This window comes from Pleurodeles waltl, chromosome 5 (assembly GCF_031143425.1).
Source record: "Pleurodeles waltl isolate 20211129_DDA chromosome 5, aPleWal1.hap1.20221129, whole genome shotgun sequence".
Classification (NCBI taxonomy): Eukaryota; Metazoa; Chordata; class Amphibia; order Caudata; family Salamandridae; genus Pleurodeles; species Pleurodeles waltl.
The window spans coordinates 362,046,154-362,070,094 of NC_090444.1; the positions used below are offsets into that span (position 1 = coordinate 362,046,154).

At 44.2% G+C, this 23,941-nt stretch overlaps 1 protein-coding gene across 3 annotated transcripts in view; it reads right to left on the minus strand.

Annotated features, from left to right (window-relative positions):
* The window catches only part of NDUFAF5 (NADH:ubiquinone oxidoreductase complex assembly factor 5), a 117,734-nt gene that overhangs the window by 64,704 nt on the left and 29,089 nt on the right, over window positions 1-23,941 (minus strand). For 2 of the 3 annotated variants that reach the window (XM_069234105.1, XM_069234104.1), the window contains exons 2-5: window positions 16,291-16,331; window positions 15,208-15,271; window positions 3,126-3,173; window positions 2,901-3,004 (exon numbers count right to left, since the gene is read on the minus strand). In XM_069234105.1, coding sequence (XP_069090206.1) covers window positions 2,901-3,004; window positions 3,126-3,173; window positions 15,208-15,271; window positions 16,291-16,331 — 257 coding nt within the window. The remainder of the gene's footprint in view (window positions 1-2,900; window positions 3,005-3,125; window positions 3,174-15,207; window positions 15,272-16,290; window positions 16,332-23,941) is intronic. The other variant, XM_069234106.1, reaches the window with a different exon arrangement.

Below are 23,941 nucleotides of genomic sequence, written 5' to 3' on the forward strand. Positions count from 1 at the left end.
TGCCCCCCCTGGGGGCAGAAACCTGTAGGCGCCAGGGCAAATGTTTTTTGTGTGTGTGTTTTTTTTTTTTTAGAGATGGGGAGCGACCCATCAGACAAGGGTCGCTCCCCTGGGGGGCAAACTGTGTTTAGACCATTTCAGATTGGTCGATTTTAGGTCAATCTGCCCCCAAGGGGGCAGAAACCACTAGGCACCGGGGATTTGTTTTTTGGCACCAATGTCACGCAGGGGGAGCAACCCCGTAGGCGAGGGTCGCTCCCGGGGGGGGGCTGTGTTCACGTTGCGCTTTGGGGCGTTTCCTGTCACGGGCGCTAGGCCTACCCACACAAGTGAGGTATCATTTTTATCGGGAGACGTGGGGGAACGCTGGGTGGAAGGAAATTTGTGGCTCCTCTCAGATTCCAGAACTTTATACCACAGAAATGTGAGGAACATGTGTTTTTTTAGCCAAATTTTGAGGTTTGCAAAGGATTCTGGGTAACAGAACCTGGTCCGAGCCACACAAGTCACCCCATCTTGGATTCCCCTAGGTCTCTAGTTTTCAGAAATGCACAGGTTTGGTAGGTTTCCCTAGGTGGCGGCTGAGCTAGAGGCCAAAATCTACAGGTAGGCACTTTGCTAAAAACAGCTCTGTTTTCTGTGATGTGTCCACGTTGTGTTTTGGGGCATATCCTGTCGCGGGCGCTAGGCCTACCCACACAAGTGAGGTATCATTTTTATCGGGAGACTTGGGGGAACATAGATTAGCAAAACAAGTGTTATTGCCCCTTGTTTTTCTCTACATTTTTCACTTCCAAATGTAAGACAGTGTGTAAAAAAGACGTCTATTTGAGAAATGCCCTGTAATTCACATGCTAGTATGGGCACCACGGAATTCAGAGATGTGCAAATAACCACTGCTTCTCAACACCTTATCTTGTGCCCATTTTGGAAATACAAAGGTTTTCTTGATAGCTATTTTTTACTCTTTATATTTCAGCAAATGAATTGCTGTATACCCGGCATAGAATGAAAAGCCACTGCAGGGTGCAGGTCATTTATTGGCTCTGGGTACCTAGAGTTCTTGATTAACCTACAAGCCCTATATATCCCCGCAACCAGAAGAGTCCAGCAGATGTAACGGTATATTGCTTTTCGAAAATCTGACATTGCAGGAAAAAGTTACAGAGTAAAACGTAGAGAAACATTTATGTTTTTTTTCACCTCAATTTCAATATTTTTCTTTTTCAGTTGTTATTTTCTGTAGGAAACCCTTGTAGGATCTACACAAATTACCCCTTGCTGAATTCAGAATTTTGTCTACTTTTCAGAAATGTTGCGGTTTCTGGGATCCAGCGTTGGTTTCATGCCCATTTCTCTCACTGACTGGAAGGAGGCTGAAAGCACAAAAAATCGTAAAAATGGGGTATGTCCCAGTAAAATGCCAAAATTGTGTTGAAAAATTGGGTTTTCTGATTCAAGTCTGCCTGTTCCTGAAAGATGGGAAGCTGGTGATTTTAGCACCACAAACCCTTTGTTGATGCCCTTTTCAGGGAAAAAACCACAAGCCTTCTTCTGCAGCCCATTTTTCCCATTTTTTTGAAAAAAACGAAATTTTCACTGTTTTTTGGCTAATTTCTTGGCCTCCTTCTGGGGAACCCACAAAGTCTGGGTACCTCTAGAATCCCTAGGATGTTGGAAAAAAAGGACGCAAATTTGGCGTGGGTAGCTTATGTGAACAAAAAGTTATGAGGGCCTAAGCGCGAGCTGCTCCAAATAGCCAAAAAAAGGCTCGGCACAGGAGGGGGAAAAGGCCTGGCAGCGAAGGGGTTAATTTACTGGAAGCGATCTTGGCCTTGCACCACAAAAATAATTTTACAACTCTTTTTGAAGCCCTTGATTAAGACTGTACTTGTAAATGCATTTGCACAGTAAGTCTTACCCCACTGCAAAGTACGAAATTCAATATCAAAGAATTAGTATGCGCCACCTTGGGAGGGAAGTGCTCGAGTGGAAGGGTTTTATTTGCAGTGAAGCATATATGCAAGTGATTTGGGTTGTGCACAAGAGATGTATGTGATATTCTTCTCTTATCCTTTGTGGCATCGATTAAGAGTGTAATGGATGAAAGATATGTGAGGGTTATATAACACAGTAAAAGAATCACATCTTGCAGGAAATAAAAACTCTGAAGTTCATTGAAGTTTGTAGTGAAATCCCACATGCCCAGAGACTAAGAAAATTCAGGTACAGAAATACCCACACACTATATAATTCTGAAATAGCCCAGATAGAAACTTTTAAACAAAATGTATCTAAATGTGAAGACCAGACATGCTTTCAGAATTGACGCGGGGTGGGGTATGTGCATGTGCAGTTTGATTCTCTGAAGCTGCAAAAACACGGTTGAGTTCGACTATTAAAAGTGTATCAAATCATTAATTGGAGTGAACATATATTATTTTTAAATACAGCAGTGAATAATTTGTTTAGCTTTTGTAAGGAGGTGGTTTTTCTTACATAGAATTGTCTTGTTTTGGTACGCCCTGTTAGGTCTTATGTGATACCCTGTTCAGGCACAAACATTATCAGTGATTGGTTAAAATCCTTATCTTACACTGACTGGTTACAACATTCATTCAGTCTGGGGCAATTTGCAATACAGAGCTGTTTCTTAATTTAGGTTTTTGAAATTTTATACCTGCAACGTGGCTTGCAATATCCAACAACAAATTAAGAGTTTTACTACTGTCATTACTGCTGCTACTATTCAGTCCTACAAATAAAATTATATACATGAACCATCATTTAAAGGGAATACAAAACTGTTATGGCGGGATTGAGCTAAAGGTTTCGTTTGAAAGGTCATACCAGAGTGAGAACTGCTTTTCAAGTAAACTTAAAGATAAAGTGTTCCATACCTTAAATTACTAACAACAAGGTCAAATATGTCTTCTTTGAAAGGAAGAAATTCTTCATCAGCTATGATGCAGGAAGTTGGAATTTCAGTTTCCACTACGTTTTTCTAAACAAGAACATAGTAATACACATATGTTGCCTGTCCACACTGCTTCTTTTCAAGTTCTCATCATATTCTACACTTATGCATTAACAGTAAAAGACACTGGAAACAAGAGGCAACATACCAGTGCATTTTCCGAAATATCTACTGCAAAAAGTTTTTCAACTGTTTCCTAAGTTAGGGAGAGAATGGGGAAAAATCAGTTGAAAAGATACACAACATATTTAACACTACAACTAATATAAAGCATCATAGTGGATACAAAACACTAATACCATAAACACTGGAGAAAGTAATTAGATTTTTTTTCTAAAGAAGTAACACACACAGCAGAGATCATTAAGGCAAAATGAATAGATCAACTAGTGTTATTTCAAGATTGGCTATTACTCCTAGACGCACAGATTATTATGGACGAACATAGTACACAGTTTTATTCTTGGCAGCAAAGATACTCACATAGGATGCTATCTACCCCAATATTTCTAATACTCCAAAGTATATCCAGGTGTCAGACAAGAAATTTCATTTATGTAAATTTCTAGCACGATGTGTTGGCAGGTGAGCTAGTAAAAAATTACCAACCCCCACATAAGACTGCATTATGTACTATATATGTTGGTTGCTCATCAGTTAAATTCATGTTTCACAGCAACAGGAAGCAATGAACCCAATTGTAAGGGTTAACATTTTGTGCTGCCAATACCAATCTTGCCCCAAGCAGATATTTATATCAAGGGAAACGTAGGGCAGGCCTTTACAGGGGCAGCGCATTGTTACAATACTCTTGTAGAGCTAAAAAAATTAAATGTAGTTAGAAGATATAATTTAAAAATAAGTGAGTAGTTTTCCTAAAAAAGATTGCCCAATAAAATAAAATAATGGTTTGATATAATGGAAAGTGCTGTAATAAGACACGTCTAGGTAGAAACTGTGAATGTACTATGTTTGAGGGTGTTAGACTGGGCACCAAAGTCATTGCCATGCTCAGTGAAAGCATTTTCGAGTAGATGGTGTATTAAACAGAACCCTTCCATCATACTGTTTTACTCCCACAACAATACAAAATACCTGAAAAATAAAAGTGAATGGTTACGTTGGATAATGAGTTGAAGGAATAAAGTTTTCTTTTTTTTTTTACATTGCAATTACAAAGCGATTGTTTTGCAATATTTTGTCATGGATTCCAAACATATGATGAGGTTTGTTCATAGAAAAACTCCATAATAACTATCTTATTGTCTAATGCAGAGATCGAACATCTTAACATATGGAAAAATGCACATTAATACGTCAGAAAACAATCACTTCATATATATCACAAAACAATGTGCTAGTTTTTAAATTCTTCGGGAGTTGCAGCTCTGATGATATATGGGTTTGGTAGTTATCGTTTGACTTAAAAGTATAGTGCACTGACTCGGGAAAAACAACTACTTTATGTAGGAAGTTGGCTCTGTATGTGCTATTTCAAAGTAAGGAATAGCATGCACAGAGTCCAAGGGTTCCCCTTAGAGGTAAAATAGTGGTAAAAATAGATAATACTAATGCTCTATTTTGTGGTAGTGTGGTCGAGCAGTAGGCTTATCCAAGGAGTAGTGTTAAGCATTTGTTGTACATACACATAGACAATAAATGAGGTACACACACTCAGAGACAAATCCAGCCAATAGGTTTTTGTATAGAAAAATATCTTTTCTTAGTTTATTTTAGGAACCACAGGTTCAAATTCTACATGTAATATCTCATTCGAAAGGTATTGCAGGTAAGTACTTTAGGAACTTCAAATCATCAAAATTGCATGTATACTTTTCAAGTTATTCACAAATAGCTGTTTTAAAAGTGGACACTTAGTGCAATTTTCACAGTTCCTAGGGGAGGTAAGTATTTGTTAGGTTAACCAGGTAAGTAAGACACTTACAGGGCTTAGTTCTTGGTCCAAGGTAGCCCACCGTTGGGGGTTCAGAGCAACCCCAAAGTCACCACACCAGCAGCTCAGGGCCGGTCAGGTGCAGAGTTCAAAGTGGTGCCCAAAACAAATAGGCTAGAATGGAGAGAAGGGGGTGCCCCGGTTCCGGTCTGCTTGCAGGTAAGTACCCGCGTCTTCGGAGGGCAGACCAGGGGGGTTTTGTAGGGCACCGGGGGGGACACAAGCCCACACAGAAATTTCACCCTCAGCAGCGCGGGGGCGGCCGGGTGCAGTGTAGAAACAAGCATCGGGTTTGTAATGGAAGTCAATGGGAGATCTAGGGATCTCTTCAGCGCTGCAGGCAGGCAAGGGGGGGGGTTCCTCGGGGAAACCTCCACTTGATCAAGGGAGAGGGACTCCTGGGGGTCACTCCTCCAGTGAAAGTCCGGTCCTTCAGGTCCTGGGGGCTGCGGGTGCAGGGTCTCTCCCAGGTGTCGGGACTTAGGATTCAAAGAGTCGCGGTCAGGGGAAGCCTCGGGATTCCCTCTGCAGGCGGCGCTGTGGGGGCTCAGGGGGGACAGGTTTTTGTACTCACAGTCTTAGAGTAGTCCTGGGGTCCCTCCTGAGGTGTTGGATCGCCACCAGCCGAGTCGGGGTCGCCGGGTGCAGTGTTGCAAGTCTCACGCTTCTTGCGGGGAGCTTGCAGGGTTCTTTAAAGCTGCTGGAAACAAAGTTGCAGCTTTTCTTGGAGCAGGTCCGCTGTCCTCGGGAGTTTCTTGTCTTTTCGAAGCAGGGGCAGTCCTCAGAGGATGTCGAGGTCGCTGGTCCCTTTGGAAGGCGTCGCTGGAGCAGGATCTTTGGAAGGCAGGAGACAGGCCGGTGAGTTTCTGGAGCCAAGGCAGTTGTCGTCTTCTGGTCTTCCTCTGCAGGGGTTTTCAGCTAGGCAGTCCTTCTTCTTGTAGTTGCAGGAATCTGATTTTCTAGGGTTCAGGGTAGCCCTTAAATACTAAATTTAAGGGCGTGTTTAGGTCTGGGGGGTTAGTAGCCAATGGCTACTAGCCCTGAGGGTGGGTACACCCTCTTTGTGCCTCCTCCCAAGGGGAGGGGGTCACAATCCTAACCCTATTGGGGGAATCCTCCATCTGCAAGATGGAGGATTTCTAAAAGTTAGAGTCACTTCAGCTCAGGACACCTTAGGGGCTGTCCTGACTGGCCAGTGACTCCTCCTTGTTGCTTTCTTTGTTCCCTCCAGCCTTGCCGCCAAAAGTGGGGGCCGCGGCCGGAGGGGGCGGGCAACTCCACTAAGCTGGAGTGCCCTGCTGGGCTGTGACAAAGGGGTGAGCCTTTGAGGCTCACCGCCAGGTGTTACAACTCCTGCCTGGGGGAGGTGTTAGCATCTCCACCCAGTGCAGGCTTTGTTACTGGCCTCAGAGTGACAAAGGCACTCTCCCCATGGGGCCAGCAACATGTCTCTGGTGTGGCAGGCTGCTGGAACTAGTCAGCCTACACAGACAGTCGGTTAAGTTTCAGGGGGCACCTCTAAGGTGCCCTCTGTGGTGTATTTTACAATAAAATGTACACTGGCATCAGTGTGCATTTATTGTGCTGAGAAGTTTGATACCAAACTTCCCAGTTTTCAGTGTAGCCATTATGGTGCTGTGGAGTTCGTGTTTGACAGACTCCCAGACCATATACTCTTATGGCTACCCTGCACTTACAATGTCTAAGGTTTTGTTTAGACACTGTAGGGGTACCATGCTCATGCACTGGTACCCTCACCTATGGTATAGTGCACCCTGCCTTAGGGCTGTAAGGCCTGCTAGAGGGGTGTCTTACCTATACTGCATAGGCAGTGAGAGGCTGGCATGGCACCCTGAGGGGAGTGCCATGTCGACTTACTCGTTTTGTTCTCACTAGCACACACAAGCTGGCAAGCAGTGTGTCTGTGCTGAGTGAGAGGTCTCCAGGGTGGCATAAGACATGCTGCAGCCCTTAGAGACCTTCCTTGGCATCAGGGCCCTTGGTACTAGAAGTACCAGTTACAAGGGACTTATCTGGATGCCAGGGTCTGCCAATTGTGGATACAAAAGTACAGGTTAGGGAAAGAACACTGGTGCTGGGGCCTGGTTAGCAGGCCTCAGCACACTTTCAATTGTAAACATAGCATCAGCAAAGGCAAAAAGTCAGGGGGCAACCATGCCAAGGAGGCATTTCCTTACACTTTATTTATTTTTTACCTCAGTATAGAATAAGGTTTTGGGCACACGTATAAAGCACAATGGAATAATTCCTAGTGTTTGAAGAGCCAGAACTAGGTACAGAAAAGCTCTAGGTTTATGCCAAATTGCTCTTCTATTAATTGTGGCAGCATCCCCCAATATCCTAAAGTATTACACTAAACTGCCTTCCAGATTAATCTAGAAATATGACCAGTACAGATGCATATATCCTTAAATTACTTGTTAAGCAAGAAAATAAATGACAGGGTTGTATGTGTAAACTGTGCTCCCTGAAAGGAAGATTCGTAAAATATAAGAGACGGTCATTTGCAATGTGGCACATCTATGTACACGTAATAAATTAAACAAAACAATGCCCGCACTCTACTTGTATAGATACAACTCAATATTTTATTGACTGATATTATTTCAAGGCAGATAGATCCTTCAAGATGTATTGGGCAGTCTCTAAAGCATTCCATAAACTGAAGTATAATCTTTTAGTCCAACTATTTTTGGACGTCTTGGTCATTCTACAGGTGTGCCACTGTGTCAGCCAGAAGCACAAAAAGTGTGTGTGTAGGAAGCTGGCTCTGTATATACTATATCAAAATGAGATATAGTGTGCACAGAGTCCAGGGGTTCCCCAGAGGCTTAAAAGAGGCTAAAGTAGATAATAATAATGCTCTCTTTTGTGGTAGTGTGGTCGAGCAGTTAGGCTTATCAGAGGGGTAGTGAAAAGCATTTGTTGTACACACAAACAATAGAAGAAGCACATACTCAATGACTTAACTCCAGACCAATGGTTTTTTATATAGCAAAAAATATTTTTTCTTAATTTATTTTAGAACCACAAGGTTCAAGTTGCAGGTAAGTACTTCAATAGATTCATATTTCACACATGTATCAGCAGTACTTTGTTAGAAATCTATAAGTTATATAGTTTTGGAATTATTGGCAATAATGGGTTTTAAAAATTGACACAATGCAATTTTCAGAAACAGTTCCTGGGGGAAGAAATGTTCATTTGATTTGCAGGTAAGTGCAACACTTACAGTTTCAGTCTCCAGGTTTTAGGAAGTCCACCGGTTGGGGTTCAAGTTAAACCCAAACACCTACCACCAGCAACACTGGGCCGGCCGGGTGCAGAGGTTAAAGATGAGCAAATTTAACGTGGGCTCCTATGGAGACACAGGGTACTCGGAATCAGGCCTGCCTTCAGCACTAAAGGGCCCACAAGTAGGCACCAAACACACCCCTCTCAGCAGCACAGGGGCGGCCGGGTGCAGGGTGCAAACATGACGTCGGGCTTCCAAGGCTGGTCTATGAGGGGACCCCAGGGGTAGCTGCAGGCGAGGTTCAGGGGGTCGTCTCGGGCATACCACAAGGCTGGACAGGGAGGAGGGCCACCTGCTGAACGGTGCTACACCAGAGGTTGGTTTCTCCAAGGCCTGGGGGAGGTGGGTGTAGTCTGTCTCTATGCATCACATATCTTCGTCTGAAGTTTTGCGGTCAGGGGGGTCCTCGGGATTCCCTCTGCAGATGTCATAGTGGAGAGGTCACCCCAGCGTGGGCACTTGCTCACAATCGCCTGGGGATCCTCTCTAGCTGGGAGGACCACCTGGACACAGATCGCGCGGTGCAGAGTGGTCAGGATTCAAGCATTCCGAGTGAGGCTGGAGTCCTCCGTTGTTGTTTTTTCTTGGACAGGGCCACTGTCCTCAGAAGTTCTTGGTTCTTTTGCGTGCAGGGCAGTCCTCTGGAGATTGGCAGAGGTCGCTGGTCCCGCTGGACTCGTTGCTGGTCTTTTTCAGGTTCTTTGAAGCAGGAGACAGACAGGTAGTGCTGGGGCTGAATCAGTTGTCGTCTTCCTTCTTCTCTGCTGGAGGTTTCAGCTAAACAGTCCTCCTTCTTGTCAGGTCGCCAGGAATCTGGTGAGCTTGGTTCAGGGTGGGTAAATCCTAGATTTCGGGGCGTTTTAGGGGTCAAAGGGCAGTAGCCACATGGTGGCTACACCCTCTTTGTGCCCAATCCCGTTGGGGACTGGGGGCACAAACCCAATCCTATTGGTCCCTGGGAGGGGTGAGGGCACCTCAGCTCTAGACACCTTAGGGGTGGTCCTGGCTGGAGTGGTCATTCCTCCCTGTTTTCCCTAATTTTCCTGCCAGACTTGCCGCCAAAAGTGGGGCTTTGTCCGGGGGGCGGGCAACTCCACTAGCTGGAGTGTCCTGGGGCACTGTAATCAGGGGCTTGAGCCGTTGAGGCTCACCGCCAGGTGTTACAGCTCCTGTGGGGGGGAGGATCGGGGGGGGGGTGAAGCATCTCCACCCAGGACAGGCTTTGTTTCTGACCACTGAGAGCACAACGGCTCTCACCTCATATGGTCAGAAATTTGTCTGAAAGTGGCAGGCTGGCACATACTGGTCAGTGCTACACTAGCTGTTTGGCTAACATATAGGGAGCATTTTTCAATAATTGCCACACTGGCATCAGTGGGAACTTATTGTGCTGAGAAGTTTGATATCAAACTTCCCTGTATTCAGCAAAGCCATTATGGAACTGGAGTTCGTAATGACAAACTCACACACCATTTACTCAATATGGCTACACTGTACTTACAATCTCTAAGAATGGACCTAGACACTGTAGGGGCATATTGCTCCTGCAGCTATGCCCTCACCAGTGGCACAGTGCACCCTGCCTTTGGGCTGTAAGGCCTGCTAGAGGGGTGACTTACCTATGCCCCAGGCAGTAGTTTGCGGGCATGGCACCGATGGGGGGAGTGGGGAGGGGGGTTGGGGGGGAGGGGCCATGTTGACTTTGCCTTTTTCTCCCCACCAGCACACAGGCTGCATAGGCAGTGTGCATGTGTTTGGTGAGGGGTGGCATAATACATGCTGCAGCCCTTGGGGACCCCTCCCTGGCCAAAGGGCACTTGGTTACAACGGACTTAACTGTGTGCCAGGGCTGTGCCAATTGTGGAAACAAAGGGGCCTGTTTAGCAGGATCCCAGCACACTTTCAATCAAAATTGGCATCAGCACTAGGCAAAAAGTGGGGGGCAACCATGCCAACAGTGGCACTTTCCTACAGCGTGCGTATTTGGAAAATAACAAGGCAGCAACATACCAGGCTAAGCTACTGCGGGTCAGAGGTCTGAGGTAAGGAGTCTAAGCCAACTGGAGATGTGGAACAATAAAAACAACCTTTTCAAAGCATGGCCTAGTACAACACAAGAGAAGATCTAGATGTGAAAGGTTCCAATAGAAACGCCTAAAAGGGCCTGCACTTATTCACCTGAACTGATTGCTTCATCCCTAAAGCCAGGGTATGCACAAGTGAGAACAAGTGATAAAGTTTATTACCCACCTTCCACTGGAATTTTAACACAAGGTCTGGACACGATAGCATTAATATTGTGCTGCAGTGCAGGAAGGCACAGCTGCTGTCATATAGAGACAGGAGAAAGGGTGTGAGTGCTGCAGGATTGTTGCAGTCTTGTGGCTGATTAAACTGCAAAAATGTGAGGTGGGGGCAACAGAAATTCCTGCAAATTGCAGTCAATTTGTCATGGTCCTAGAGGTTTGGAATTTTTTTAAATGTGTACTTGACCTTGGGATGGGATTCTTCATAAATCTACTTGTTCTGTTAAAAAAAAAAAACACTTGTCCTTTGGTGCCATGCAGTGAGGTGACAAATTATGGTAATGGTCTTGTTATATTAGAGCTCTGATTACAGCTTCTCCGATTATGCCAGGCCTCATATTAAAGCAAGGTCTGGAATCTAGCAAGGCCATGATTTTGCCACCTTCCTGCAAATCTCACTACTTCCTGCCCCAGTATGTAGAAGTGGTAGTTCCAGGGATGGAATGTCTTTTTAAACCTTTGCACACCTATACACCCGCACGTTTAAAGGTTTTCACTAAATCTCCTCTAATGTCTTTACACACTTGGAAAAGTTGAAATGTACTCCTGGCAAGGGCACAGAAACATTTTCCTGTATGCTGCTAGGCTAAGTGCAACATGGAGTCAGTGGACAAAACACACATTACAATCAGCCCCTAGCAGCCCGAGCATGCTAGGTGCAGAGAGGCCAGATAACCACTGCGGGATGGATCGAGGAGGGGTGGGGGTGGGCAGTGTGGCTCTGCCTAGGTGAGCTGCCAGGTACTTCTGGAGCAAAGGCTCAGTGCATCTCTCCCGAAACGAGGGACCCAGGTGTTATTCATGTACTTTAAGGGAGCATCTCTGTAATCCAGACTCTATGGGTAACGTCTGGGAAGCAGGAGGTGCAGAGCCTTCAGCGTAGAACTTTACAGTGCAAGTGAGAGATATGTGTAGATGTGGATGAGTCTCATGGTGAGCTGAACTCACACAGTGCAGTATGCTCCAGAACAGAAGGTAGCAGTAGCATGCGTTACAACGGCAGGGGGACTTATGAGGACCCTCCTGGGAGGTGGACTGTACTGTTCCTAATGGAGAGACTGATTTGCATATGTCAGAGGCCAAACTGAGGTGACATGTTGGGCAAAAGACCGGAGAGATTGTCAGTGGTTAGACTTATTGCAGTCGGTCCTCCCGTCCCCTTTTGTGTCTTTGATGTAAAGGTCAAAGTGGCAAGGGTATGCCCAGATGTGGTTCCTGTACACTTGAGCAAAGTTGCATCTGGCTAAAAAGACTCAATCAAGTCGGAACTGGTCTTGGTTTGCTTGTGTTCTGGGTCAGGGAGGACCTGGCCTAGCATTGTGGACTGGATTGTTCCTACTGGAGCAGGGTCAATGCTGATTTACATAAGACGAGGTCCACACTGAGGTGGGCATGGTGGGCAAAAGAATACTGGGTTGGGACTATATCCTGAGTGATTGCCAGTCAAACTTTTGCAAACATTCCTTCCATCACCTTTTCTGTGTGTGCACAGAACTGCAGCATCAAGAAAGACCATATGAGAAGTTTCACCAAGCCTACTTGTAAACCCCTCTGCCACCCTCAAAGACATCCCCTCATGGTGAATAGATCAAGGGAGAGGGTCTGGAATGTCATGCACTCCATCAAGTATAAGAATGAAAAATAGTTCCCCAAAATCAGCAGTTGAACAATACACTCAAACAATCCAAAAGTAGGATGAAACCTAAATGACCAAAGGAGCATCAAAAAGAATAATAATTTGCTCGACTATCTAATCAGGAGCAGGGAATTCAAACAGATAAGATAGCCATCCGATCATGAGCAACGGGTAGACCCAAAGCAAACTGGGTTTGTCTTAAAGTACTGGTTAAAATGCCGCTATGACAGACACCTAACGCCTTCTGAAGGGAGATAGCAATAATAATATACCCAAGGGGCAGTGACAAAGCTCAAACTGATAGTCACTTAAAGAATCTCTTTTATTCGAACAATACTTAGCACAGAGATGAAGCTCACTTTTTCTAATGCTCGTCAGCGCCATGCAATCCACAGGCTTTAAGAATAATGTAGCATAAGGGGCGATTATAACTCACTTTATGAAAATGTGCATACCAACTATTAGAAATGGGGTCTCTGGTTGGCAGTCAGGTTACCCTGTGTCCAAGCTAGGAGCCTCACTCTAGTCAGGGTAAAAGAGAATCACACTCCGTTAACCCCAGCTCATCCCCTTAGTAGCTTGGCACAAGCAGGTAGGCTTAACTTCAGAGACCAGGTGTAAAGTATTTGTACCAACATACACAGTAATATAGTACAAACACCACAAAATGACTCAACGCAGGTTTAGAACAATAGCCAATATTTATCTAAACAAAACAAGATCAAAATGACAAAATTCCGACATAAACAAGTCAAGTTATGAATTTTTAAAGATTAAACTCAAAAACAGCGCTTATAAACACAAAATGCTTTCATGAGGTGGTAACACGGCATAATGTACAGAGTCACGCAGACCCCTAGGTAAAGTACCTTAGTAAAGTGTGAAAACAAGCAAGTGCGTGAAGCTGGGGGATCGTGGTGTCGCTGAATCCGAGGTAGCGTTAGTTCCGGTGCGGCGGGTCGAATGGGTCACAATGTGGTGTGGAGAATTCCATGAAGTCGCGAACTTCGGCGGGGCTGCAGCGGTGTTAGCCCTGCAAAGGTATTCGCACTCCAGCGAGGACTACGGAGTTGGATGCAGGCTGTGTCACAGGATACAGCAGCGGCATCGGACCGGAGTCATCCGAAGAGGGTTTTCTTGGATTTTCACCAGCTTTTCCTTTCAAGGGCACAGGGACTGGATAGGGCACCACTTGTCAGAGCAGGAGTCTGAGCAGAGAGTCCAGGTGCTGGTAGGGGAAGCCTTTGATGACCCTGAGACTTCAGAACGGGGACAAGCTCAGTCCAAGCCCTTGGAGATTCTTCTCAAGTAGGAATATACCACAAAGTCCAGTCTTTGTCCCCTTTCACAGACAGAAGCAGCAACTGCAGGATACCCAAACAAAGCACAGTCACAAGCGGGGGCAGGACTTCTCCTTGGCAGAGGTTCCTCTTGATGTCCAGAGGTGATCTGATCTTTAGGGGTTTTGGGTACACTACTTATACTCCTTTCTGCCTTTGAAGAAGGCAAACTTCAAAAGGAAAGTCTCTCGTTTGTGAGATCCTGCCTTTCCCAGGCCCCTGACACACACCAGGGGATTGGAGACTGCATTGTGTGAGGGCAGGCACAGCCCTTTCAGGTGTGAGTGACCACCCCTGTCCTCCCTCCCAACACAGATGGCTCATCAGGATATGCAGGCTACACCCCAGCTCCCTTTGTGTCACTGTCTAGAGAGAGGGGCAAACAGCCCAACTGTCAAACAGACTCAGACAGGGACTCAACAAACAGGCAGAGTCACAGAATGGTTTAAAGGAAGGAAATACCTACTTTCTAAAAGTGGCATTTTCAAACACACAATCTAAAAACAAACTTTACTAAAAGATGTACTTTTAAATTGTGAGTTCAGACACACTAAACTCCACAGTTGAATCTTCTCCCAAAGGGAATCTGTACTTTAATAATATTTAAAGGCAACCCCCATGTTAACCTATGAGAGCGATAGGCCTTGCACAGTAAAAACTGAATTTGGCAATATTTCACTGTCAGGACATATAAAACACATTAGTATATGTCCTACCTTAAACATGCCCTGCACATGAGGCTACCTAGGGCCTACCTTAGGGGTGCCTTACATATAAGAAAAGGGAAAGTTTAGGCCAGGCAAGGGGGTACACTGGCCAAGTCGAATTGGCAGTTTAAAAACTGCATACACAGACACTGCAGTGGCAGGTCAGAGCCATGTTTACAGGGCTATTCATGTGGATAGCACAACCAGTGCTGCAGGCCAACTAGTAGCATTTTATTTGCAGGCCCTGGGCACCTCTAGTGCACTGTACTAGGAACTTACTAGTAAATCAAATACGCCAACCATGGAAAGCCAATTACACATACATTTTACATAGGAGCACTTGCACTTTAGCACTGGTAAAGTGCCCAGAGTATCAAAAACTGCAAAAACAGAGTCCGGCACACATCAACAGCCTGGGAAACAGAGGCAAAATGTTAGGGAAGACCACGCTAAGGTTGCCAAGTCTAACAACAACATTCTACTTATTTGATTCTGGGAGTTAGGGACTATTTACACCAGGCTGATGGAGCTGCAAGTGATGTTGGTGAATCTCTTTTCATCATTTAAAACTTTGAAATGAATCTACTTATACTTATCTATTTTGGGGAAGCAATACGGAAAGACAGCATAAAAGAACATATAAGTATTCCTTGAAGTGCTCGGCTACTTACTGTTGACGTTACCTCTTTTCGTGTAATAAAAGCATTCTTCAAGCACTTTATAAGAGAGGCACTAATAAAAGAGAGCAAAGTGTTTTATTCCTCAAGATTGGCTTATTTCTAAAACAAGGGGAACAACAAGAGTCCATTGCAACTAAAATACAGTGGGCGAGATAATGCTGCATCCCACATACATCACCCCCTTGTTGTCGAACAACCAGACAATAATTAGGTGCTGTCACTGAAGAACAGTATAAATTGTATCCACTGTTAATAAATATTTTATTGCCCTTAGAATAGTGCATACACTACCTTATTTAAATGTTGAGCTATGTAACCTCTTCCACAGCCCACATCCAAAGCAAGGGGAAAAACCCTTTAAAGAAAACAAATTGAGAAAGTGTGATCAGTACAGTCAGTGTGGTCTAATTAAGTAGTCTAACAGATTATAAAAGATAAGAAACATGGGTGTATGTGTGTGTGTCTCTGTCTACCTATTAAAGAGAAACACCAGATTTAAAAGATTTCTGCCCCCCCTCGAGGTAGTGATGTAAGCCATTCTTTTACTGACCATCCATCTAAAAACATCAAAACAAAAGATGCACCTCGAACAAGAATGTTTACAAATGCAACAAAAATATGAATACCAATGATGAATGAAACAATTTAAATAAACCTACTCAAAAATAACGATTGTCACATATTTTATGATCTATACTTCTCATCTTGTGTTTCTTAGCTCTCTTACTGTACGGCAGGTAAATATGTGGTTTTGAATCTTGCATTTATTTGACTGAAGTACATTTGATACAAGGAAGGAAGAAACGGCTGTTGGGATGCATTCTAGAGAGCTCATTGACATTAATATAAAGGTAATTGCAATGGCAGAATCCAGTGGTATATGGTCCTCGCTAGAATAAGATTGATTCTAGGGAACCGATTATTTGAAGGAGATGGTGGTTAAGGTGTATAAGTGTGGATGTAGTGAATGGATTCTTAATACATAACCTTTATTGCTTATAATTTGGTTACTGAGTTTAATTCTGGCTAGAATGTTGTGATCAGCGATATAGGGCTGTGGCTCAAAGGCAAGGAATCACAAAGTGGACAATTCAGATGCAGAAAAGATGGTCTAAGAACTGACCAATTTACGTTACATTATAACTGCAATTATTTTGTCTAAATAAAAGCTCACTATCTACAAATTAACATCATAAATCATTAGACACATTAAAAAATAATTCTTTCCAGTAGATTTCCTAGAAAATATTTTTTCTAGGATGTCTAGCATAACATTTGTGAAAAATCTGATTTAATCTAGATGTCATGCAATTAATCTAGCGCATTCAACATACTTTTTGTAAAAGAAAATCTGAAAAAAATATTTTTACATACCTCGAAACATCAAACACACGATCTGCTATTCTGCCACCAACCTAATGAAAATAAAAAAAAAGTATATTATTGTTAGTCAAGTTTATTTATATTGCACAGGGCCAAGAAAGAGGTTTAGGGAACTCTTTTGTGCACCAGCAGGGTGGCCGTACTTTGAGGGACATACGAGTTATTTGATACTAGATGCAAGGTCATGCTGTTACGTTAGGTGCCATGCTTACACATGGTACGGCTGAAACTATAGCTGGTTCAGCTTCCAGGACTTAGAGCGCAGCAGAGCATTCAGATTCAATCATCAAAAAATATGTTTTAGCGTGAGTCTGAAGTGTAGAGAAGTTTAAACCTTATTTACGGGACAGACTATTTCTGTTCAGAATGGTTCATGGTCCTCTTGTCAACATTTTATCTGGGGTTAAGATTAGGAAATACACAGCTCAGCTCGCAAGGTTGTCAGCAAGTTGAGTGCATTTTTTATGTAGAATACATTCCAGTTTGGTGCATGATGACCTTCATTGTAATGTACCTACCAGGGTAAAATGGAAAACCGAATTACATTTGTTTAAAAAAAAAAAAAAAAAAAACTACATTTCGGTTGGTAAAAAGTGTAGAGCTGATATTCTTTTAAGGTTGCCAGTTTCGGATAATGAGGTGCATGAAAGGGAATGTGAGACTGAAGAATGTATTCTAGCAAGTATTGGTGATTTGGTAGTGTGTGGAGATAAAAACAATTGTATAAGGGTCTGGAGTTGGCAGAGGTGGTGAAACGGTGTCCGAGGGTTAGCAGGAGAAAGAACTTTGCAAGTAGCAGTACAACCATAAAGCAATATTGTGGATTGTAAAGAAATGGCTCCCTGTTGCAGTTACCCCCCCACTTTTTGCCTGATACTGATGCTGACTTGACTGAGAAGTGTGCTGGGACCCTGCTAACCAGGCCCCAGCACCAGTGTTCCTTCACCTAAAATGTACCATTGTATCCACAATTGGCACTCCCTGGCATTCAGATAAGTCCCTTGTAACTGGTACTTCTAGTACCAAGGGCCCTGATGCCAAGAAAGGTCTCTAAGGGCTGCAGCATGTCTTATGCCACCCTAGAGACCCCTCACTCAGCACAGACACACTGCTTACAAGCCTGTGTGTGCTAGTGAGAACAAAATGAGTAAGTCGACATGGCACTCCCCTCAGGGTGCCATGCCAGCCTCTCACTGCCTATGCAGTATAGGTAAGACACCCCTCTAGCAGGCCTTACAGCCCTAAGGCAGGGTGCACTATACCATAGGTGAGGGTACCAGTGCATGAGCACTGTGCCCCTACAGTGTCTAAACAAAACCTTAGACATTGTAAGTGCAGGGTAGCCATAAGAGTATATGGTCTGGGAGTCTGTTTTACACGAACTCCACAGCACCATAATGGCTACACTGAAAACTGGGAAGTTTGGTATCAAACTTCTCAGCACAATAAATGCACACTGATGCCAGTGTACATTTTATTGTAAAATACACCACAGAGGGCACCTTAGAGGTGCCCCCTGAAACTTAACCAACTATCTGTGTAGGCTGACTGGTTCCAGCAGCCTGCCACACTAGAGACATGTTGCTGGCCCCATGGGGAGAGTGCCTTTGTCACTCTGAGGCCAGTAACAAAGCCTGCACTGGGTGGAGATGCTAACACCTCCCCCAGGCAGGAGCTGTGACACCTGGCGGTGAGCCTCAAAGGCTCACCCCTTTGTCACAGCCCAGCAGGGCACTCCAGCTTAGTGGAGTTGCCCGCCCCCTCCGGCCACGGCCCCCACTTTTGGCGGCAAGGCTGGAGGGAACAAAGAAAGCAACAAGGAGGAGTCACTGGCCAGTCAGGACAGCCCCTAAGGTGTCCTGAGCTGAAGTGACTCTAACTTTTAGAAATCCTCCATCTTGCAGATGGAGGATTCCCCCAATAGGGTTAGGATTGTGACCCCCTCCCCTTGGGAGGAGGCACAAAGAGGGTGTACCCACCCTCAGGGCTAGTAGCCATTGGCTACTAACCCCCCAGACCTAAACACGCCCTTAAATTTAGTATTTAAGGGCTACCCTGAACCCTAGAAAATTAGATTCCTGCAACTACAAGAAGAAGGACTGTCTAGCTGAAAACCCCTGCAGAGGAAGACCAGAAGACGACAACTGCCTTGGCTCCAGAAACTCACGGCCTGTCTCCTGCCTTCCAAAGATCCTGCTCCAGCGACGCCTTCCAAAGGGACCAGCGACCTCGACATCCTCTGAGGACTGCCCCTGCTTCGAAAAGACAAGAAACTCCAGAGGACAGCGGACCTGCCCCAAGAAAAGCTGCAACTTTGTTTCCAGCAGCTTTAAAGAACCCTGCAAGCTCCCCGCAAGAAGCGTGAGACTTGCAACACTGCACCCGGCGACCCCGACTCGGCTGGTGGCGATCCAACACCTCAGGAGGGACCCCAGGACTACTCTAAGACTGTGAGTACAAAAACCTGTCCCCCCTGAGCCCCCACAGCGCCGCCTGCAGAGGGAATCCCGAGGCTTCCCCTGACCGCGACTCTTTGAATCCTAAGTCCCGACACCTGGGAGAGACCCTGCACCCGCAGCCCCCAGGACCTGAAGGACCGGACTTTCACTGGAGGAGTGACCCCCAGGAGTCCCTCTCCCTTGATCAAGTGGAGGTTTCCCCGAGGAACCCCCCCCTTGCCTGCCTGCAGCGCTGAAGAGATCCCTAGATCTCCCATTGACTTCCATTACAAACCCGACGCTTGTTTCTACACTGCACCCGGCCGCCCCCGCGCTGCTGAGGGTGAAATTTCTGTGTGGGCTTGTGTCCCCCCCGGTGCCCTACAAAACCCCCCTGGTCTGCCCTCCGAAGACGCGGGTACTTACCTGCAAGCAGACCGGAACCGGGGCACCCCCTTCTCTCCATTCTAGCCTATGCGTTTTGGGCACCACTTTGAACTCTGCACCTGACCGGCCCTGAGCTGCTGGTGTGGTGACTTTGGGGTTGCTCTGAACCCCCAACGGTGGGCTACCTTGGACCAAGAACTAAGCCCTGTAAGTGTCTCACTTACCTGGTTAACCTAACAAATACTTACCTCCCCTAGGAACTGTGAAAATTGCACTGTGTCCACTTTTAAAATAGCTATTTGTGAATAACTTGAAAAGTATACATGCAATTTTGATGATTTGAAGTTCCTAAAGTACTTACCCGCAATACCTTTCGAATGAGATATTACATGTAGAATTTGAACCTGTGGTTCTTAAAATAAACTAAGAAAATATATTTTTCTATACAAAAACCTATTGGCTGGATTTGTCTCTGAGTGTGTGTACCTCATTTATTGTCTATGTGTATGTACAACAAATGCTTAACACTACTCCTTGGATAAGCCTACTGCTCGACCACACTACCACAAAATAGAGCATTAGTATTATCTATTTTTACCACTATTTTACCTCTAAGGGGAACCCTTGGACTCTGTGCATGCTATTCCTTACTTTGAAATAGCACATACAGAGCCAACTTCCTACATGGATGACCTGTCTTTTGAAGAGGAATCACTAGTGCTGGGTGATACATTTATTCTACTGGCGTGCTTTTAAAAAATAATATAGAGGCAGCAAACGAGGGACATTTAGGTATTTATATTACTAGGAGAGTCGGAAGTGAGTATTGGTGGGCTGCCATAGATATAGAAGTGGAAATGTTTATCACAAATAGTGTAAAGTGCAATAATACTGATAAGAATTTAGTCATGGACGTGTCTAAAGAGAAGGATGTTTAGTGTCCAATGAGAGCATGGCAGAGAAGGAGTATGGATTTCTTGGGTCCTTTTCAAATACACTATGAAGCACACTTCCATTGTGATGACTGATGATCTGTTAAGGTGGGTGGACGTCTTTTGGAATGTACTTTAATAATACCACTAAGTCAGCCATCAAGTTTTCCAGGGCATGTTTGTACAAGAAAGTGCCCTAGAGGATGCTCTTAAAGGATACAAGGTCACAATCTGTATTGTCCGAGTTCAATGATTTTCTTGGTAGGTGTGGTATTAAGCTCACCAGGACAGCCCTCTATTATCCACAGAGATAGAAACACTTCAATAAAATGATGGTAGAATGTATTCAAATGGCTTAGCCAATGAAAGACCTTATTTGGTCTTATTACACTAAAAGTGACATTGCTACTGGAAAAACCTCAATTGGGTCTTTGCATGGTCACTAGCTCACATCCATTTTGCGTCCTTTTGGAGGGTGAGGATGAGCTATGATGGAGACAGCTGGTAATTTGTGGAGAAACATTAAGGAAAGGTCACCGGGTGAGCATGAATCAGACACAGCAAGAACAGACATAATTATAATAGAGTGAAAATTGGAGATTGTGTTAGAGTCAGGAATCCTCTGTTTGTGAGGAAGTGATTATCAATGTTTAGTAACAACAAGCGAGTGAGAGAGAAAAGGGGCAATACTTGCAAATTTAGCACATGGTTTTTGCTGCACATTTCACACACCTTGTTTTATTAAGTTAAAGAAATCAATTTCTCAGATCAAAACAATTCTATAGGCGATAATGCTGGAACGGTTGATGTAAAACAAATGACATTACTCAAACAGCGTAACAAGAATTATTGTGAGAGAAGAATTACACAGAAGTCAGTATGCCACAAGTCGATTTTTTAAGTACAATGTTTTGTGATACCTTCTTAGTGTTATAGCTGTTAATGATAGTGTTTAATTTTATCAGTTTGGCATTCTGTGCAACACCCAATATTTCCAATATGTTTGTATTAAGTTTTCTTTAAGAGAGGCGGTGTGGTGAGGCTTACGACTTCCACAAGAGTTATGTGTGCGAACAGTGAAATTTCATGACAGGCACATTGTAATGCTTTTGGTTATCCCTGTGCCCCTTCTCCAACGAAAGTAGTTCATTTGCTTGCTAATAAATGTCTTCTCATTTCATTACTATGTCTCTATGTTAGTAAACACCAGAGAAACATAAGAAGAGGTGGACACGGCTGAGGAAAGAGGTAGAGGAGAACATTCAACTAAATGGTATTGCAGGGATGAAACTGCTAGCATGCCATTCAGGATTACTGAAAGTGGGCTGCAATGAGCACTGAGCACTGTTGAATCCTAAAACAAAACAAAAACAAAAAAAGAAAAAGAGGTGTTCTATTATTTTAGAAGACTTGATGTAGTCCAATCTTGAGTCCATAGAGGTTCAGCCTTCATCAAAATGATAGTGCAGATTTATATCATCATCAAGGTTTCTTGTAATAAAGTTCTACTGTTGGTTTGAAAAAAGGACAGCAGAAGGAGAAAGCTCTTCTGAGTTTGAGTGGTATAATAAAATGTCAAAGGTATATTCTAAGATTACAGGAGAACCCAAATAGCCTGTCTCTCTTTAAAGGCATGAACTCAGAGTTCATCTTTACCAAAAGGTTGCTACCACCAGCTTCAGTACTAAAGGTAGGTAGTGGTGTATTTAAATATAACAAAAAGTATGGGGAATCTTCTTACTGGCACCACACATAGCTTGCAATCACCAGTTCTACACAGCAAGCACCTGTCACCAGTATAAGTGGCCAGGCTCAGCACCCAATGACCCAAGATATACAGTAAGGTATGGCTACTCAGGAAAGCGGCTGGCAAGAAGGCCATGTGGAACGGAGCAAAACCTTGGTCTCTAGAGTAGATACATGACAATAATCACGTTGGCAGACCTCCTCAAGGAGCTTTGAAGTGTGGCCAGATAATGCACCCTGTGGCTATATTGACTGGTTTTGTACTGTGCAGTAAGGGCTAGAATCTGTAGCATTTCTTATGTACCCATTAGATAAGAAGAGCCTTGCTGTCTTTCCACCTAATATGCAGGGACAACAGCATACCAAGTGTAACTGGGGCCAACAGGCATGCTTCCACTCTATAGATGCTATAAATGGGAGTGTTGTGGATCATTCTTAGTTTTGATGGCAAACAGGAGATAGCTTAGCCTTCTGGGTTGCAGGCCTGTGCCATGGTCACCTAGTGACTTTAACCTACTTAACTTGCTCTGTCTTAGTCTATTTAATTATTTCTTCCAAAATGGCTGTGACGTTATCAGTGTCATTCTGTGAAAGCGTCACTATCAGCGTCAAAAAACAAATGATAGACTTAGGTATCCGCATTATGTACTTTCCCACTTACGTGTGACAGTAACAATGTACTTTTCAGGGAATTGCTTATAGAATTGCCACCCCAAGAATGCCTTATCTATTGTTTGGGAACATACCTGCGTCATGGGTCCCAGCAGATCTGTATAAATACATCTCACAGACAAGGCCATCAGAGGTATTCCTACCAGATGCCATCAAGGCTATCTATGCTACACGTCGCCTTGATGCAGACCCATCCTTTGTGTCACCACGGAGTCTGATCTAGAGACCTAATTTCAAGCTAACAAGGGTTGAGGGGCTCTTTTCATGGACATGGTACTAGCAGATTAGGTTTATCACACCTAGCTCTCTTTAGGTAGGAGATTAGGTTCATCATGCTAGGGTATTAGGGCCTATTTCACATTTCATATTATTGTAAGATGGTGGGGGTCTTTCTAGTCACGACTCGTTTTTACAATTCAGCTACTTGCATTGTTCTTTATCCTAATATTTGCAGCCCATTATCAAGTAGTTTGCAGTCTTGTTAATAAAACCTATTGAAAACTTCACTGCATCTTCTTCATTGCCTGTGTATAAAAGAGACGTGTTGCTCATGTAAGAAAAGGGTAATCTCCATTTAACCACGACTCACCTGAGATGTCTCACTCTTTAGTCCATGCCTAAAGGCAGCCACAAATCACATTTTACAGTTTGGGTTTTTGTTGAGGTACTGCTTGTGAGCCGGGAGGTTTGGGATGACAGCTGCGACTTGACCTAGTCACCTACAAACAAAATTGCTGTCATCCTTAAACCAGCCGTCTTGCCTAGAGCAAGAGTCCAACTACAAGATCGCACCACCAACTATGGTGTTTTGGCACTAATTTACGGATGCCCAGAGTATCTCTGTCTCACACACAACAGGTACTCTAGGTACTATTATACAGAGACATCTGTGGTCCTTGGGATAATCATCCTTAGCTGAACAGGGAGTGCCTAACTAGGATGTTTGAGATCAAACTATTAAAAGGACTTGCTCCCACAGAACGAGAGAAAATCCCATCCTGGATAGCCCAAAAACAGTTGGAAGCTCCCCATAAGGGACCACAGGAAAAACATAGAATTCTCAAAAGGTGCTTGCCTTTCAGAATGGTTTCCTCAGTTGATGATTGCACCACATGGAGTACAGTCTTCGCTGCCATATATACTACCACACATGGCACCCACACACTTCCCATTTTACCGGAAGTATTAAAACCAATTCAGAATGAATACGGGACTGCTCCAGCCCTAGATTTGGGGGATGAAATTAATGCACAACTTGGACACAGTCTCCTCAATAATACTTAGTAACATTAAAGGGGAAGCAGTAGCATTGGCTATACGCCAGCGGCTCCAAGAGATTCCACAACTAAAACAGGAGAAACAGCTACCGAAAATTATTTCTGATACCTATACCAGCATAGGAAGGGATAGTTGGGGAACAAGCCAAAAAAAATTTGAAATAGAGAGTACCACCCCTAAGGAAGGTTC